Raw genomic sequence first — 20,728 nt, 5'->3', positions numbered from 1 at the left:
GAATGGAAAAAGGAGAAAGTGCAGAAGAGATGTGGGGGAAAAAAACGTGGAGATGAAATTAGGTAGAGAGGATGAAAAGCTTAGAGGAGCTAAGAGGTTAGATTGGAGAGAAGCTGTTTGAGGAGAGAAAGAGGACAAAGAGGAGTTAGAGGAAGAGGAGAGGATGTGACCAATTGTTGGAGGGGGAATGTTAAATAAAGAAAATTAATTTTTATCTCTTTGAAAAGCCCTCTATCTACCGAATGGGGCACTCAGAGAGGATTATGGGAGTTTTCAGCTGTACTCAAATTCTTTTCCTTTTGTTGTAATGCAACAATGGTGATCAGGCTGCACACACACACACACACACACACACACACACACACACAGTCAGACACTGAACTGACACATGATATTATCTGATGGCATGGCCACACACCCACACAGTGGCCTAATTAAGAGCACACGCAGCAGCACAACGCCAGCCTGCCTCATTCAGCTGTGGCAATCGCTTTTTATTAACATTTGCACTGTTCCAGTAGTTCATTTGGCTCCTAATGATGCCGTTTTTCAAGCAGTTCCCTCGGTCCAAGTTAACAAGCGTGCAGAGTGCCCACTCTCTTTAGTGATTGTCGGACTTGGCGAAAAAATATTAACATGCGCACACAAATAAAAGAGACGCACGTGTATAAAAAGGGAGTCCTCATTAGCAACCTCTTAATGAGGAAACCTAATGACCTACTTCAAACGCAAACGTCGGGACTACTGAATGGGCCTGCTGGGCACTTAACAAGTTACACAAAGTGACAACAAAGAGTCACAAAACAATTACAAGGAGACGCATAACAACCACAAAGAGACACACAACAACCACAAAGAGACACGCAATGACCACAAAGAGTCACATAACAACCACAAAGAGTCACATAACAACCACAAAGAGACACACAACAACCACAAAGAGACACATAACAACCACAAAGAGTCACATAACAACCACAAAGAGACACACAACAACCACAAAGACACATAACAACCACACAGAGTCACATAACAACCACAAAGAGACACACAACAACCACAAAGAGACACATAACAACCACAAAGAGTCACAAAACAACTACAAAGAGTCACAAAACAACTACAAGGAGACACATAACAACCACAAAGAGTCATAAAACAACCACAAAGAGGCACATAACCACAAAGAGACAAATAACAACCACAAAGAGACACATAACAACTACAAAGAGACATATACCAACCACAAAGAGGCACATAACCACAAAGAGACGCATAACAACCACAAAGAGGCACATAACCACAAAGAGACACATAACAACCACAAAGAGACGCACAACAACCACAAAGAGACACACAACAACCACAAAGAGACACACAACAACCACAAAGAGATGCAAATGACTGCAAAAAGACCAATACAATTACAAAGAAACACAAAGCAACCACAACAAAGTGCAAAGGAATCCAAAAAGACCAAATCACTTACTAAGTGACACAAAACAACCACCAGTGGACACACAAAAACAGAGAGATGTAGTGTAATGACAACAAAGAGACAAATAACAACCACAAAGAGACAAAAAAAGACAACAAAAAGAGGATAAACAACTATAAAGTATGTGTCTTCCTTTGCGTAATGAAATGGTTACAATACTCACTACGGACAAAAGTATGTGGACATGGATGTCCCTACATTTTCAGCCATATAGTAAACTAAAACAATATTTATCCCGCCTGCTGTTTTAGAGACGATGATTCTCAAAGAAAAAGCTGCCAATCGTCCAAAAAGCTAATTAAATCTGGCTAAAACACTTTACGGTGAAAATAATGTGGAGCCTCCTCTCCATCGCTCTACTTTTGGTCTGGGTCTGTGTTTCCTGGCTAGGGAAAGGGAATGCACAAAAACCTGCTCCATGAAGAACTAGACTGGCCTGATCAGAGCCCTGATCCCAACCCCATCCAAAAACCCCAATCGTCTGAAAGGTGTCCATCAACCCATCTCTGTCCCAAAAACAAACTCTCTGTTCAGCAAACAGAAGCACATGGCTAATTATTATACAGAATGAGTCATCGGACCTCCTCTGCCACTAGTCGGCCCACCCTGATATTCTCACCCTAAACCCGACCAGTCTCACTCCTCATGCCTAAACCTCACCAGCCCAGCCAACGAAAGCATCGAGTCATGTCATTCTGCATAATAATTAGCCATGTGCTTCTGTTTTCTTTTGCAGGGAAAGTGTGTATTTTCGGAGCAACAGGCGTTTGTTTTTGGGTTAACGGGCTGTCGGGACAAATGGGCTTTTCGTCCAATGGGAAATTTTTTCGGATTTGTCTTGGTTTTGGAATAACATCAACACCAGTGTTGACCCTCACTAATGCTCCTGTAGTTGAATGGGAGCAAATCCCTGCTGCCAGGATGTGAGATCTGGTGAAAGGCGTGTCAGAGCCGCAGATTCAAGCCTTTGGTTTTGGAATCACATGTTCAAGAATCACTGGTCGTGTTGTCTCCAAAAATCCATCTTCTACTTGTAATTTGTTTCTGATGCACCACTCTTTCTTCTCTCCTTCATCTCCTCCTACCTCAGTTACTGATTTCCTACATAATCCAGAACGCCGGGCCGATCAGAAAACAGGCATAAACTTGTTGGATTCAGCTCCTGGCTCCATGTGTAGGTGGAGAGTGCAACAGCGATAAAGATAGTAAGAGCAAGGGAGCGAGTTCTTCCACTCGAAAAACAAGAGAGAGTCCACAGCGTGTCTAGTGGCTGCTGGTTGCTCTGCTGTCGAGGCTATTGTCAGTAGAAATACATCTGCTGTTTGTGTCTCTTTTTCAGATTTCTCCGAGTATGTTTGTTGGACGCTTTGTGCAGAAAGTCTGTGATTCTGAGAGACTTATTTTTAAACTGATGGATGACAGAATGACAGATTTGTTGTCTGTCAGGCTGACAAGAACATGCTGCAGAAACCTGAATACTGTTATGATCATGCATACAGAAATATGAATAACCCACATGTACAGCGCTCCATGTGAACGTCATATCTCTAGGCTATCTCACAGTTTAAATGTAGACGTTTCCTTTAAATCTATTAGTGATGTTTGAGAGAACAACCTCACTGGATGATTGTTTTCTGAAAAGGTCCTGCTTGATGCAACAGAGAGGAGTATTGATCTCTGGATCACGCGGCGCACTCAAATAGAAATAAAGCTGCACGTAACACTGAAACGTGAGCTCGATCTAGGCCACGGCTGCAGAACCCAACACCCTGACCTCCGTTCTGCCTGGGCTCCCTTCCCCTTCGTGAAGCGCTCCAGCCAATGACGCGCTCCGCTGTGGAGTGGCAGTGGAGGACCCCCGTGGGACTGCCTTTCATAAACGCCTGCCTGGATGAGGTTCTTTCGTAACTCGGGCGTAGCTTGATGAGTCAATCGTGGCAAAAAGCGATGCAGCTCATAGTGCGGCTGGGGCTTCCCTATGCTCCCCACAAAATAAGATCAAGTGATAATAATAACAGCATTATTGGTTGCTTCACTTTGCAACAGAGAACCTGTGAAGCATTTCTCATTCTCTCTTTAGTAAATTAAAGTCCTCCTGGATGCTCTCTTTTTTAAAAAATCCTTTCAGAACTCTAAACTACAGCTTGAACTCTTTTCCGGCATTCCCCAAAGTAGATGTTTTGCAGATGACACCCTGTTTTAAATGTGTGAATACGTCCGCTCAAGGACGAGCAGCTAGACGACTAAATATTTACAACCCTGTCTCCTGCAATGTTACGTTCACATACAACTAAATTACATTCTCATTTAAGAAGGAAACATGTTTTTCTTCTGGAGTACGTTCAACAGTTTTAACGTCGTAAACCGAAAACTAAAAAAACGCCACAAAACTCCCTCATTAGGTTTGGTGTAAAACATCACGGTTTGGCTTAAAATCACAAAACTTAGCAGAACTACTCGGTTAGGTTTGTGCATCAGAAGACAAACAGCAGCACAAACCAAGACCTCCTCCCTGCGTGGACTTCCTCAGACTCATTTGAAACTTATTTGTGATGCATTAAACTAACTAAAAGTGGAAGTATTTCACAACACTGTTGCGTAATATTTAGGACAGAGCTGCGGGCTGTTTTATCTACAACGGGTCTGAAATAAGAGATTGATTATTTTATCGTCTTATTAATTGCTTTACTTTTCTGCAGTCTTGTGAAAAATCGTTTAGATTCTCTAAAGGCTGCTCCTCCTCGATGATCTTCCTTATAGAAAAGAAAACAGTCAGAACAATCCTAAACTGCAGCTAAAGTTCCTCAAAGTCTTTAAACGTTTGAAAGACGTGTGAAGAAATCGGCTTCGAGGGCGAGCTGCTAAATGACGGACGCGATGCTCGCTGCTGGTTCCGCTCTGAGCGCCGTTGAACTGAAACAAATCTCATATTGGCCAGAAAGACACAGAAAGGCAAATCCCCTTGTTGCTGCTGACCTTGACCATTTTACACTGTTGCCATGGTAACAAATGAGATGAAGGAAAATGTGCTGCTACCAAATATGTTTCTTTTTCTTTTCTTTTCCTACGCTGAATGCTGAAATAGATCTTCTATAACCGCGTACATGCAAACCGCACAGTGGAGAAGAGTGCTCTCTCTCTCTCTTTTTTTTTTGTTGCCTCTACCTGAAATGGACTCTGGCTGTTGTAGTTCTTCACTTCTTTGTCGGCTCCACGGACAAGCAGCACTCTGGCACAGTTATCCTGAGGAAAGAAGGAGAAGAGAGGAGAGAGAGACACATGAAAAACAAGGGCAGAGGAAGATGTGTGGAAACAAAGTGAAGACCCTTCAAATGATCCTACTTTGTTAGGAGAACAAGGCCGACGAGCTTCATCGGCAGAATTCTCCAAAAGCGACAGAAGTCAGAGGAGCAGGAAGTGATCAGTGCGGTCGGAACGTCTAAACATCCCAGCACCGACACGGAACATCTACTACCTACATCAGGAGCGCAGCTTCACCCGCTGTTAAGTGTGTATCTATTGCTCCACTCAACGAGAGAGAGAGAGGGAGCGAGGGCGAGAGAGATAGAGATAGAGAGAGAAGAACAGAGGGATGGAGAGTGCTGAGGGGTTTGAATCTACTGCACAAATCGCCCACAAAGTGCTCAACCACGCATGTACCGCACACACACACACACACACACACACACACACACACACACATGAATATAAATACTTGAGAGTTTAGAACGCCTCACACAGATACTGACACACAACCACACTTTGCACAAACACAAATGTCTTCTGCGATTTATAAACATCTTATTTTAAGACGCGCACGTTATTTTTACTCGTGGACGTCTCCATCTGGAGCGCGGCCATCGCCACCGCATTCCCTCTCCAAATAAGCTACGTTCATAATGGAAACGCGTGACACGCGTCACTGCCGAAGCCGAGGCGTTCGTGTAGCGTTTCAGAAGATAATGAGAAGCAGAGCATGACAGCAAACGCGTGGAGCGGAGAGACAGAGACAGGGAAAGGTCCAGGATGTAGCAGCAGCGACACAGGTGATCGCTGGTGGAGAAGAACCAAGAGGAGGATTCTCTCCACAAGTTTGTTGTGTTTTGTTACATTTTTTATGCAACGGTCTGCGCTGGAGTGGTGAGAATGGAGCCGTATTCATGAAGTACAGTAGAAGAAGAACGCAGGTTACATCAGCCCCCTCTGTTTCATCGCCTTCACAGCTTCAGCTCTGACGTTTTGAAGGATGTTCTGTGTTTATTTATTACAACCACAACTGAACCGAACTCTCGACTGCTTTTACAGAGATAATGATCTTCTACCGGATCACGGTCGCAGTTTGAAACACGTCGTCTCAAAACGAAAACAGAAAAATGCTGCAAAACGCTGCAAAACAGAAAAACACTGCAAAACGCTGCAAAACAGAAAAACGCTGCAAAACAGAAAAATGCTGCAAAACGCTGCAAAACAGAAAAACGCTGCAAAACTGAAAAACGCTGCAAAACAGAAAAACGCTGCAAAACTGCGTCATGTTTTTTAAAGTCAGGGTTGTATGGGAACGTCATTTTTAGAAGACAAGGAGAACATCAGCCCCATGAAAAGACTCCAACCAACAGTGAATGTATCTACAAGCAGATGCTGCGTCACCGCCTTGACGAAGTCGTGTTTTTCTAAACCTAACGCAGAAGTTTGTTTTGAAAAGACCAAATTCATGCAACGAGCGGAAATCAAGGTGCGTTGCTGGACTTGAGTAAGAAAACGCACTAAGATCGTAAGATGTCATACAGACAAGTAGAGCACCAAACGTGGATCAATCCGCCACTGAAAATAGTCCAATAGTCAAGAAATGCATTCTCTACAAACAGTGAGCAGCTGTTTTACAGTCTGAAAAAGAAAAACAATATACTGCTGTGAGGTATTTTTTTAAGATGTACGTCTAAGAGCTGCAGACAGGAAGTAAGAAAGTATCCAGACTAACATGGATTCATGAACCACCAGAACACAACAATGGCAGCCTCGTCCTTTGAGAATCGATCACTACGTTGAAGTGGACAGTTTCCTGGCTCCACACACTGACACAGGAGCAGCGGAGTCCTCAGTGACGCAGCGATAGTTATCGTTCTTAAGTGGAACTAAATGCTTGCTCTGATTCAAATACACCAGTGGTTCACGCTTGTGATGCAGAGGTTCTCTGTGTAGCTGGCGTCGCTCCAAGGCCAACGTGTTAAATGGTCTCAGATGAGGGTTCTGACCTTCCAGCCGGAGGGCTCGCTCACAGGTCTTCAGCATGGTTCATCTATTAGCTGAGGGACAAGGCCGTGAGTTATTCTATATGTTGTTATTGTCTTTCAGCGCCAGGCCTATTGTTTTTCCTACCGAAGACATACATCTTTAGAAATGTGTTTTTTCTTTTTTAAAGGCTCAGTGATCTCCTAAAACAGCTGGTCACTGTAGTTTGTAGGAAATAGTGACTTTGTTGGGGACTATTTTAAGCGGTGGATTAATCCACATTTGGTGGAAGCTAACGGTGCTTCTACAAAAGGAGTGATTTCTAACTGTCTGAAGACTTTACCATAAACCCACACGTCCTCCGAGTGAATAAACACATCTAAGATGAACAGCAGAGGACCATCAAACACACGAGCAGGATGAACAACATGCAGGAACAAAGACCCGCAGAGTGTGTTCAGACTGAACCATGAAGCTCCGTGAGATCCGTGGTGACTGTCGACTCAAACCAGCAAACACAGAGCAGCGTTAACAACGTGGACCTTCTGTGTATCGTCCCAAATGAAGAACATACAGAATCAAATAAAAAGAAACACATTATAGAATAGAACAAATAGGACCAATTACCAGTGATGTTTTACTTTACATTCATGTCTGTTCAAAATATCATCACCTCATCATTTTATCCTATTAGACATTTGTGTGAAATTGTCATAATTAGAATATGAATTCTTGAGTTATGGTTACCTTTAACCACCAATTCTAATAAGATAAGATAGAACTTATCCTGAAGGAAGTATTAAAGGACAGAAGAATAGCAAAAAACAACACAATACAAATATTTATTATTATTTTTTGTGTCTTTGTCAAGGATATATGCGTTTATATTTTATTTGTTGTTTAATTTGAACATATATCTGTTGATTTCCTGATTTGTTCCGTTTTGTTGTTGAAAAATAAAAAAGAATAAAAATATCAACACATATGAACAATAGAATAACAGTTTATTAAATGTAAAAGAAGTAAAACGGACACATTTGCAAAATAGAACACAAGAACATTAAGAGTACGGTAAATAAATAAAGTAAAATACAAAAACAAAGATAAAGGAAATAAGAAGTGATTCCAACACGGAGCCTCACAGAAACTAATATTGAGCATGATATTCATATCAGATCTTCAGTTTTCAAAGGACGGACAAACTGAACCTGAAGCTATTGGAACGCTGGTCTCACCTGGTCTCACCTGGTCTCACCTGGTCTCACCTGGTCTCACCTGATCCCATTCTTTGACCTTTTTTAGGAAGTTTTCCACTTTTTAATCTCCATAGTGTGCATGTTGTTCTTTCTCCTCTGTGTGACGACGTGTTGCTCCACAGAACTGGTTAAACTGTCTTAAAATAGCACCGGGTCAATCCAGCATAGTGTGTGTGTGTAATCTCACACACACACACACACACACACACACACACACACACACACACACACACACACACACACACACACATCTCACCTGGTTGTATAGGGCACAGATGTGGAGAGCAGTGTTTCCCGAGGCGTTCTGGGCGCTCATGTCTGCTCCGTAGAACAGCAGATGCTCCAGGTGCTGCACATGGCCGTGACGGCAAGCCTGCACACACACACACACACACACACACACACACACACGCACACACACACACACACACACACACACACACACACAGTAGTCAAACACAGCCTTTGACATCGCCTCTAGACGGCGGTTGCAGTAACGGGCCTCCAACACTAGATGTCAGTGTGCTGCAGAGGAGCTGAGGAGCAGCGGTACCCTCAGTTTGAACTCGGTCGTCAGAAGATGTGAGGACAGAGGATTAGATGAGTGTGTGTGTGCAGAGGGAGCGTCTCCCCCAAAACATGCACAGTTGCATAATTGAAATCATCAGGAGAGAGATGAAAGATTTTCAGAGCGGGAAGTTATTGCTTTTATGGACCACTTTCTCTCTTTATCGTCCTGTAGTAATATTTGAGGTTATGGTGGCGGATTCACTTTTATTTTTTACAGCCCAATATCACAATTCACTAATTTGCCTCAGAGGAGCTTTACAATCAGTGTTCTTCCACTCGCTGCAGAGAAGAAGAGAAGAAGAAACCTGGAACGATGGATGTCAGGAAACGCCATCTTTACTCTGTGGAGTTATTACTGTGAAGTTATTACTGTGGTTATTACTGAAGAGTTATTACTGTGGAGTTAATACTGTGGAGTTATTACTGTGGAGTTATTACTGTGGTTATTACTGTGGTTATTACTGTGGAGTTATCACTGTGGAGTTATTACTGTGGTTATTACTGTGGTTATTACTGTGGTTATTACTGTGGAGTTATAACTGTGGTTATTACTGAAGAGTTATTACTGTGGAGTTATTACTATGGAGTTATTACTGTGGTTATTACTATGGAGTTATCACTGTGGAGTTATTACTGTGGTTATTACTGTGGAGTTATTACTGTGGAGTTATTACTGTGGCGTTATTACTGTGGAGTTATCACTGTGGAGTTATTACTGTGGAGTTATTACTGTGGAGTTATCACTGTGGAGTTATTACTGTGGAGTTATTACTGTGGAGTTAATACTGTGGAGTTATTACTGTGGAGTTATTACTGTAGTTATTACTATGGAGTTATTACTGTGGAGTTATTACTGTGGAGTTATTACTGTAGTTATTACTGTGGAGTTATTACTGTGGAGTTATTACTGTAGTTATTACTATGGAGTTATTACTGTGGAGTTATTACTGTGGTTATTACTGTGGAGTTATTACTGTGGAGTTATTACTGTAGTTATTACTATGGAGTTATTACTGTGGAGTTATTACTGTGGAGTTATTACTGTGTAGTTATTACTGTAGTTATCACTGTGGAGTTATTACTGTGGAGTTATTACTGTGTAGTTATTACTGTAGTTATCACTGTGGAGTTATAACTGTGGAGTTATTACTGTGGTTATTACTGTGGAGTTATCACTGTGGAGTTATTACTGTAGTTATTACTATGGAGTTATTACTATGGAGTTATTACTGTGGAGTTATTACTGTGGAGTTATTACTGTGGAGTTATTACTGTGCAGTTAATACTGTGGAGTTATTACTGTGGAGTTATTACTGTGGAGTTATTACTGTGGAGTTATTACTGTGGTTATTACTGTGGAGTTATCACTGTGGAGTTATTACTGTGGAGTTAATACTGTGGAGTTAATACTGTGGAGTTATTACTGTGGAGTTATTACTGTGGAGTTATCACTGTGGAGTTATTACTGTGGAGTTAATACTGTGGAGTTATTACTGTGGAGTTATCACTGTGGAGTTATTACTGTAGTTATTACTGTGGAGTTATCACTGTGAAGTTATTACTGTAGTTATTACTGTGGAGTTATTACTGTAGTTATTACTGTGGAGTTATTACTGTGGAGTTATTACTGTGGAGTTATTACTGTAGTTATTACTATGGAGTTATTACTGTGGAGTTATTACTGTGGAGTTATTACTGTGGAGTTATCACTGTGGAGTTATTACTGTGGAGTTATTACTGTAGTTATTACTATGGAGTTATTACTGTGGAGTTATCACAGAGACGTTTGTGAGGCTGCTTCTCATCCACAGCAGGTTACAGAACAGCGTCTCCTCCAGTGAGCAGAGGAACGATACAGAGTTACGTTACATAACTGAGCATGTTCTCAACACTAGGCTGAATGTATTCAGGCGCTTGATTTAACACCGCTCTAGTTCAGAGATGGAAAATGATATTTAAATGTGTAGCTATAAAACAATATGATATGGTGGGAAGGCAAAGTGGTTTTGGGGAACGAAGCACAACAAGAGGTTTGCTTATCGTGGGGTTAGCTCTCCGGTGTGTGTGAGGAGAACGACGTGATCTCTGGATTACAGGTTTGTTTTATGAATGAACTTGAGCTGTGAACCAGCAGCAGCTCAGCGTCCCGCCTGACGGATCATCGTTATCACGGCCCAAACGGGACGGATGGAGAGGGGGGGGGGGGGTTTCTCAACTCGACAGCAGGAAAGAGATATCAGCGATCTGATAAAGCTGATGCGCCTGAACACACACACACACACACACACACACACACACACACACACACACACACACACACACGCTTATAGCTTGTCACTGCTGCAGGGTGGCTGTCCTTAAACGACTGTATCTCCTTCAACGGTGCAACAGCTGCCAACTGTGTGTGTGTGTGTGTGTGTGTGTGTGTGTGTGTGTGTGTGTGTGTGTGTCTGTGTGTGTGTGTGTGTGTGTGTGTGTGTGTGTGTGTGTGTGTGTGCTTTAGTAATGCTTCCCCCAATACCAGCTGCTCCCAGTAACCAAGCAGCCAAAAAGCCCCCTCTGTGTGTGTGTGTGTGTGTGTGTGTGTGTGTGTGTGTGTGTGTGTGTTTACCTGGTGGACTTCGTGCCAGCCGTTCTCGTCCTGGCAGCACACGGTGGCGTGCTGGTTCAGCAGGAGCTCGCAGCAGCCCGGGTCTCCTCCCACCACCACACTGTGGTACAGAGGAGTCAGACCACGGCTGTCCTTGTAGTCCGGAGAGGCTCCCAACTCCAGCAGCGTCTGAGGGGTGTGTGTGTGTGTGTGTGTGTGTGTGTGAGGGGTCAAAAAACATACAGAGAGGATGATTATTGTCCTCATTATAAATGTTTATGAGGGCTTATAACTATGAATACAGAGTGCTATAAGAACATTGTAACATATTTATATGATTGTAAATGATAATGTGACGTTAATCTGTCACAAAAGACAAAGCACAACGGATTAAAACATTACATCTGATAAAACTGATCAAACTTTAAATGAATAGAGTGTGAGATGGATTTAAAAGATTCAGCTGCTCTCCTCTCGTCGTTCGCCTCACTGATGAAGCATCCCCTCTTCATCACCTCCTCCTGCTGTTTTCAACATGAGCAGCATGAGAATCTGATGACTGTTGAAACAAAGGCTTTGAAATTTCAGCCGGTTGCAAACCGCGAAGGCGCTGCTCCTTTACCGTGAGCGCCACGTGGTTCTTGGAGCGGGCGGCCTTGTGGAGGGCGGTCATGCCGTCTTTGGCTCTGAAGTCCAGGTGAGCTCCTCCGCTCTTCAGCACCTTGATCATCTCCACCACGTTGTCCAGGTGAGCGGCGAACGTCAGCGGACTCTCTAGAGGAAACGAGACAAAGACGTTTCTTATGAGCGTTTAGTGTGTGGCAGAGGAGTGAAGAAGAGAGACACACAGCAGCAGGGAATAAAGAGTTGAGTTTGTTTCTGAGCTCATGAACACACTACCACTGAAACACGTGAACACCTCGAGTAACAGCAGCGTGAACACGACTCACACTGTGACCACACAGCTGGTGTCTTTGGAACAAACACACTGAGAGAAGTCTCCAGTTACTTTACGTTCACTCTGAACAGTTACAGGTAAAGCAGAGCTTGTACCCTCACATGGAACCTGTACACTATGTCGTCAACATCAGCTGGTAGGGTTTTCAATATCATGCACAATGTAACTTTTACTTTTTTTTTTACTAGATTTGAGTTACTTTTAGTGTTATTGTATAAAGCACTGGTGTTAGTATTACTTCTTATACACTTTATATGTATTGCTCTATTGTTTATATGTGTTTAAATGTATTCTTCTGTTGTGACCTTTGATGAATCTCTGGCATATATACATATATAAACATATATATACACATATATATATGTATATATATATATATATGTTTATATATGTGTGTATATATATAATATGTGTATATACACATATATATATGTATATACATATTTGTATATGTATATATATATATATATATATATATATATATATTATACATATATATGTTTATATACGTATATATATATATATATATAAACATGTTTATATATGTGTATATATATGTGTATATATATATCAAAATCAATCAATCAATATATACACACACACACACATATATATACACACATATATAAACATATATATACATATATACACACACATATATATATATTTATACTATATATAATAAATACTTCTTTGTGAATTATGTTTTTAAGAACTTTAGTGCAGAATGACAGTTTCAAGTGAAATTATTGAGAAATATATATTTCAAACTATATGCTGACTATGTTTACATACATGCACATGACTACAGTAAGTAATGAGATCAAGGAAAGGGTTTTATTTAACTACAGCTGGGTGTTCCCATTAGCAGAATTCATATTTGAGTTTGAGTGTCATTGTTTTTTGTTTTTTTTTATCAATTTAGAGAACATATGAATGTACTGTGCTCTATCAATGTATGATGTCATTATAAGACAGTAAATGTAAAAAGCAAAGGGACAGAGTCTATCAGTGGAAGCTAGAAGTCAGCTATCATCGTGTTTGCCTCGTTTCGTCCAGCTGAATTTCCAAACGTGACATCATGAATTTCATATCTAAAGATGTATTTTGAGGTTCTTTCCTGCGGTGGACTCACATTAGACTTCTGACAAACACCACAGGTTCTCCTGAAGGAGAGCCCAGACTCATTATCAGCCTCTTCACTGCAGCTATAGAAGTGGTCCTCGCTCCAAGTCTGAATGACTCGCCCGACCCCCAAAACTGAGCCGCGGTGTTTGAAATGAAGCGAGCCTGACCGAGGTCACGGCCTGGAGACGGAGCTGTGGACAGCGTGAACGCCGAGGACGTAGACGGATGAAAAGACAACGCATCGACATGCTTTTTATTTCCAGTGCACGTCACTAACCGGGCGGATGGAAGCAGGTCAACAGTCTGTCACCATTAATTAGAGTGATACAGATTAAGAGATAATTGGAAATGTCAACGAGGTCCTCAAAACAAAGCACTCAGAGATTCCACTACAGAGGGCCTTCTTTGTTTTTTTAACAGTCTACTGTTTTTGCAGTTAGCACACAACAACTCAACACTGTTAAATATTGGCAGGTTGGATGTCAGACACAGCTTTGTGTGGGTTGCATGACGTATTCAATTAGTATGTTTGTATACTGAGTGTTTTTTCACTCTTCTGAGCGATGAAGCTGTACGACTACCAAAGGAAATGAAATGTTTGTTGCACAGCAGCGTTGCCACTTTTCAAATGCAGTCATTCCTCACATCGCAGAAGTACGAGGGATGAACACGAGGCTCGACTTCTCCGGCTGTGCGCAGATATGAAGTGGTTGTATGTAATTTTGTTAATCACAACGAAGAGCTTTTTACCGGACAGCTGAAATCAATATGAGAGAGGCGCCTCTCGTCCTCAGCAATAAAGCATTCATTTAACAATAACTCTCAAAGCCCATTAAGATAGCCTCAATTCTCTGCTTAATAACATTTTCTCATCTCGGCTTCACCTTCGTTTGCCTCCACAGACTAGTTGTTGTTGTTGTTTTCTGGCCAATCTGTGTCCACTCAATGCTGGCTGTGTTCAGAGCACCTGCACCGCTGAGATACCACCGACACATTCATCAAACGATCATAAACAAACTTTTAATTACTGGCTGCTTTAGATGAGTGAGGAAATATATTCTGAAATTTGTGACATCCAAAAACCAGAAGGACCCTTTTCATAAAGGACGAGTAGGAGTTCAAATGAATGCCGATCATCATTATTCTTCTTCTTCTCCTTCAGAAACGTTCCCGTCAGATGACCACATCGTTGACACGTGGAAATCTCACCAATGATTGGAAGTTCTGTGCAAATACTGCTGAACCAATATGACCCCAATGGGCCTGATGGGGGTCATAAAAGGTAAAGTTTTAAGACATCTCCGCATCGGCAGAACCAGAGGTTTACGACCTGGCAAAACTATTTTGAAATCCACCAAAAGTGCAACCACCAGTTCAAAACACGTGATTGGGTCTGGCACAAGTTGGACAAAAAAAATATCTACGATAATCTGTCCACGCATCACCAAACTTGGTGGACATTTTTTAAATAAACTGTTGATTAAAACGTGCCCCACAAAAGGGCGTTGCCAAAGAAGGGCGCGGCACGGTACAGATTTGTCAGGGAATGAATCAGCGTCTGTCTGATCGTCATAAAAGCTGTTAGTTTATCTTTAATACAGGATCAAAGGAAAAAGACCCCTCACACTGGTCTGTTTGACTCTAAATGTTCCATAATGTACTAAATGAACATCATGCTGTATTGAAGAAGACTGTAAACTAGAGATTGAGACCATAAACTCATGTTTACAATGTTTACTGAGGGAATAAATCAAGAGAGAAGTAGAGTCATTTTAGACTAGACTTCTATACAACCAGAGGAGTCGCCCCCTGGTGGACACTAGAGAGAATGCAGCTTTAACACGTGAAGCTTTGGCTTCACTCGTCAGAACCGAGGAGGTTTCCTCCTGATACCGCCGATGAGCTGGAGTTTAAAAAGGTACCAAGCAGACACCAGAGAGGAGTGTGTTGCCATGTGGGCAGCAGTGAAGGCTTTTGTTTGAGTATCTTCCAGGTGTCAACATGCGAGTTGTGTACCAGGTATTTCCTGAGAGGGAATGTGTGTGTTCAGTCAGCCCGCTGCACCCTGAGTAAATAGAGTTATTGTAGACAAAGATTTGGCTCTATGATTTCACACAAAACCATACTGGGGGGGTTGCCAGTTCCCGGAGTAATGAGCTGTGTCTTGATGTCAACGTGTTCTCAACACAAATGTTCCATAAAGACAAGCTGAGCAGGTGTTCAATGCAACAGCCACAATAACAGTTTTAAGTCCTCCTCGGCCCCAATGGTAGACAGAGAGTCCTGTATCTGGGCAGACAATAACAACTTCTTATCTCCAAACATGAAAGTCCACTCACTTGACTTAATTTGGTGTGGAGCTTGTGGCTAACGTCAGATATGGTTGTCAGTCATACGGTAAATAAAGGCATCAGGAGGAACGCATGCATCTTTGTCAACAGTATGAAGATGTACTAAAGGTATGAGGGGCCGAGCGTTGAAATCATAACTTGGAAAATGACAAAAATATAAACAAGCAGGAAGACTTATTTGAAAGAAAAACAAAAGCAAACGGTAAAATTATTACCCAGAATTAAACAGAAATATTGCTTGACAAATAAAGCTACCATCTTAATTATGTATTATTATATTTATGGTATCCGAGCTGCTGGCTGATCTCAAGTCATATTTTGTCATTTATTTGGTTGCTGAGGTAGTTGTCGGGGTGTTTGTTGTAAATGGTTGGGTGTTGACAAGGAGACTGCCCATAGTTCTGAAGGCACATCATTCCAAAACACCAATAATCCAAAAACTGTCCAGTTAGACTGAAGGTCCATTTGTCAAACAGTCCATTATCGTAAAAATAAACGAAAATAGATCCACATATACACAGTTATGTAATGTTATTGTCTTTTTACTGTTATAATGTACATTATTTGGTTTGTTTTTATTGCTAACGCTTTCACTGTTTATGTTTTTACCGTTAGCGGTGCTGCTAACGTTACTAGCTCTCCTCCTGTTGATTAGCTGTTAGCGGTGCTGCTAACGTTACTAGCTCTCCTCTTGATTAGTTGTTAACAATGAAACATGATCAGAGATCAGAGACTAGAACCACATGTTCTACTGAATACTGAAGGAGAACCATCATCAGGAAAACTTCATTTACACCGTGATGGTTAACGTTAAAACTTTATTTACACTCTGATGGTTAACGTTAAACTTTATTTACACCGTGATGGTTAACGTTAAAACTTTATTTACACTGTGATGGTTAACGTTAAACTTTATTTACACTCTGATGGTTAACGTTAAACTTTATTTACACTCTGATGGTTAACGTTAGACTGTCATTAATCTGAGGTTCACATGTGTGATGAACCGTGAGGGGGGTCAGTACGGATCAGTGGTCGACGGTGGTCTGTTACACCACTAGCATGCTCACATTTAAATACATATCTTCTGGGACTTATTTGTGTCTCAGGTCTTTGTGTGTTGTGGTGTTTGTACTCAGAGTCCAGCCTCACCACCAGTGTCCCCGTCATGGTAGTTGGGATCGAAGCCTCTCTCCAACAACTTCAACACTTTGTCCACCTGATTGTGCTGGATGAGGTCCATGAACTTCCTCAGATTGGCCTGCGCAAACCAGAGAAGAGAAAAAGAGTCATTACAGTGGGAAGAAAGAACAAACGGCGGTGGGTGTGAGAGAGAAAACAGCAGGTTCGGAGCGGTAAAACGACTGAAATAGAAGTGGAGATAGAGGAAGGTGTCGAGGGTCAAACACAACTGAGGGTGAAAAGCGGAAGCGTTTAGGACTGCAGCGTGAATCCGAGGGAGGCTCGCTGTTGAAGACGGAATAAGAAAAGGCCAGTGAAAGCAGGAAGCACAGGGAGGGGAGATGACAGGATTCAGATTGTGGCCATTGTGGGGAGCGGAGTGGCTTCTCCCTTCTGCTCTGTTCCTGTCTGCTTTCTTTCCAGGCCGCGTGATAAAAATAGATAAGAGAGCAGCTCCCCGAAGGAGAGGAGAAAATGAGGAGTGAAGAGTGAGATAGCATAGGATGAAAAAAAAGACAATGGGTGGCAATATAAAAGAATAGAGTGAGGAAGAGAGGCAGCAGAATAAGTGAGGAGGAGTAGAAAGGGGGATGTCCTCATCACGTCGCGTTGCCCCAGATATCTGAATCAGTGGTTCAGGAAATACACAGGCGTAGAAATTCACTTCTTATTTTATTTTTTTATTTCTCCCACCATATACAGCTGCACTGCACTCATTCAGGCCAGATATGATCAAAAATGGAGCCGGCTTCATGACGAATCCCGATCCTTCCGATCAGTTTGAGGTGCTCGGATCACGTTGTTAAACTGGTTCCAGACTTCTGAATCTCAGACCAAGACCTTGTCAGTCGCTGCTAAACTGGTCTGGACAAAACAAACAGCCAACTGGAAACAGCCAACATGAAGATGTCGTCAGACCGGCGCAAAATTCAGATGCAGAAATATATACAGCTGTAACAGCTGGTGTACCCACACAAAAAGAAGAAAGCCTGTACCAACGCATCCAAAATCAGCATGATGTTCATTTAGTACATTATGGTCCATTTAGAGTCAAACAGACCATAAAGCAGGGGATGCTTTAGGGGCGGGGCTACACACTGATTGACAGGTCTCTACCAGAGACGTCTCTACATCATTCCTCCTCAGTCCAGATGTGGTCACTTCCTGTTCACTGGTTGCAAAAAATAAAGATGGCGACGGCCAAAACGCGTATATAGAGTAGCGAGCATTATTGAACGTTACATCGTATAATAATGGGAGGGGTCAATCAAACACAGGACTTTCACCAAGGAGACCACCGTTCGTGTCCCGTGTGAACGTTGACTTTACGCTTGTTAAGTAACGTTACGTAAGAACGTTTATTTACGCTGGTTAAGTTACTTTATTATGTGAACACAAACCATGATCTTTTCCCTAAACTTAACCAATCGTTTCACTGCGTTAACTACGTTGCATTGTGGGTGATGTGAAACATATTCATGAAAACCTATTTTTGGTGTAAAAACGCAGACATTCGAGTTGTCCTGTGGTTTGCACAATGACAACATTTTGGCGACTGTATTGAAAACCAACGAGTTTGATATCAACCGTGATGAGTCACCGCCAGTTCAATATCTGGAAATGTCAATGGTGCAAGTACAAGCTTCTGTGTTTTCATGAAATTGTTTTATTTAAAGCGGCTCATATGTCCGCTGTGTGTGTGTGTGTGTGTGTGTGAATCAGACTCTGGAGTATGGCGTCCTCTCTCTTTCTCTGTCTGTCTCTCCCTCTTTGCTAAAACCAGGTTGTGAGGCTGGCGACGGATTGGCTGTCTCAGTGAGAGCTTCAGCCAACCACCGAGCACCAGCCTGCACGGCACACCGGTTCCAGTTCCAAAAAAAAGAAGAAGAAGATGGGTCGGGCCAAGAAATGAGAAAGAACGGACTCGGCGTTAGAACCTAAATGTTTATCGCAGAAGAGCCACATTTTCTGGCTTGTGACTTTTGAGTAAACGAGCGTTTAAGTGCGCGTTATCATCTCCACATTTACAAAGCGTGTTTTTCATTCTCCTTCCTCTTCCCCCTCTTCAGCATTAGAGCAGCTGTCAGACGGTTTCCTAGTGTGCCGGTAACAAGAGACAGCCGCCAGAGACGCTTAGGCTTTGGCCGCTCTACAGGATTACAGTAGCTACGGGACGGCGGCCCAGAAGCTAGCCTCACACAACGAGCGAGAGGCTAAAACTCTCCAGTTTGCTGTGGAGATCTACTTCAATGCATGTGTGAGGAACAAGAGAACGGAGCCGGGGAGCGGCCTGCTGTCGGCACTGGCAGGAAAACAAGAGGCATACGTTCTATCAGATCATCAGAGAGCAACAGAAAGGCTCAAAATGATCCCAAACTGACAGGGAAGGTACACCCCATGCCCCGTCACACAGGAATGAACCCAGACACACACAAACATTCTCTAACCAGTGAAGCTGCTAAAAAGAATGATGCAATCTGTGAGTTTTATCTCATTTTGGCAACACCTCTTTGGTGTCTTCACGCCGCACTTCCCGGAGTCCGGCCTCCACGGCGGTCGGACTGAGGTGGGCGGTCTTTGTCCGTTCGACTCTTCACACCAACTCTTCTAGTTTGCCTCCGAGCTGGAAATGTTTCCCGCTATTTCAAAACAAAGTGGAGTCGATAGCCGAACCGGCGACCGACCGGGGAGTCAGCTGCCGTTCTGAGCGTCGTTATTTGCCGTTCAGATTATTTTTAATAGGTTTTTCCTCTCTGGCGTTCTTATATCCATTCAATATAACCGTTAAAATCACCTTGATTATTGTACACACAGGAAGTGATGCATGCTATTTGTTTGAGTGGGGATAAACGTGTTGATTTAGCATGGTTTGCATAACCACTTTCTGCTCCCAGCCAACGCTCGCATATCATTTTGCGGTCTGTTGGAGCCAACGTGCCTTTAAGAGCCTCAAATCACTGGACACAAACATGGCTGACATTTAAACGTAACACACGATCAAACGCCTACCTTTGTGTGGAGTTTGGCGATCTGTTTCTCGTCCACATTGGGCTGCCTGTAGACTCTGCTCTTGTAGCGGAACTGTTGAGTGAAAAATAGCGATTATTAGAAAAAGGTTATAAAAGATGATAACCTTTCCTTTCCTGACTTTTTACTTTACACCTGTGGGTGCATCTCCGCCAGGGGATCAAGACGTGTCCTCTTTATTAATGGAACATTTTATTACTTTCTTGTTGTTGGTTTTTGTCAATATTTTTAATTTAAGGTGGATTATTTCACTTGTGATTTACTTTAAAAGGTCTTCTTTTTTTTTGGCTAGGCGACAGAAAGGATAACATTTTAATATACTGTCGATGTTCTCATCCAATCACATCAGAGAAAGTTACTTCTCTCCAAGCACACAGCAGTTCTTTAGGAGATCAGATTCATTTACCAAAGTGGGAATAACAAGGTTGTCTGAGATTTAAAGCTTAAAGCTGCTATGAGGAACTTTCATTTAGTGGTGGTTCTGTTGGTCCCTGTGGACTAAAGCTGTAGTGTCTCTGAGCACCAGAGTCCCTTTAGAAAACCTCTCATTCTACTGCAGCAGGGTCTGACAGTCTGACCCTCTCAGTCCTGGTTCTGGTTCTCCCGTTGCCTCCCTTCCCTCCAGCGGGTCCAGCAATAAGTCCTGGGTCTCCAGCAGCGTGGTGTCGGTGTTGGTTCCCAAAGAGGAGCAACTCTGCTCCTGGAGGAGGAGGAGGAGGAGGAGGAGGAGGAGCTGCTACTGCTGCCAGGAGCTGAGCTCTCCTCCTCCCTCCGGAGCTCCGACTGCAGGTCAAGCTGCAGGTGAAGCTGGATCTGGGTCTGTCCACGGTGGACCGGTCTCTGCTGGAGTCTGAGCTGAAGGAGGTTCTGGCGAACCTGCATGAGTTCATCTGGTTTCACCAGAATCCGACCCGGTGGCTCCGATGACGAGCATCAAGA

General features: G+C 42.6%; 1 protein-coding gene across 1 annotated transcript in view; it reads right to left on the bottom strand.

The window, feature by feature from the left end:
- Nucleotides 1-20,728, bottom strand: part of LOC137886317 (SH3 and multiple ankyrin repeat domains protein 2-like) — a gene marked incomplete at its 3' end in the record, with an annotated part of 102,463 nt that overhangs the window by 22,515 nt on the left and 59,220 nt on the right. The window contains exons 5-10 of the mRNA XM_068728732.1: nt 19,772-19,843; nt 16,733-16,841; nt 11,766-11,917; nt 11,165-11,332; nt 8,240-8,356; nt 4,664-4,741 (exon numbers count right to left, since the gene is read on the bottom strand). Of these exons, the coding sequence (XP_068584833.1) occupies nt 4,664-4,741; nt 8,240-8,356; nt 11,165-11,332; nt 11,766-11,917; nt 16,733-16,841; nt 19,772-19,843 (696 nt within the window). The remainder of the gene's footprint in view (nt 1-4,663; nt 4,742-8,239; nt 8,357-11,164; nt 11,333-11,765; nt 11,918-16,732; nt 16,842-19,771; nt 19,844-20,728) is intronic.

Source organism: Cebidichthys violaceus, unplaced genomic scaffold (assembly GCF_023349555.1).
Source record: "Cebidichthys violaceus isolate CVI_PGR_0920_01 unplaced genomic scaffold, fCebVio1.0.p SCAF_43, whole genome shotgun sequence".
In the NCBI taxonomy this organism is placed as follows: Eukaryota; Metazoa; Chordata; class Actinopteri; order Perciformes; family Stichaeidae; genus Cebidichthys; species Cebidichthys violaceus.
This window is presented reverse-complemented; position numbering and strand designations above follow the sequence as displayed.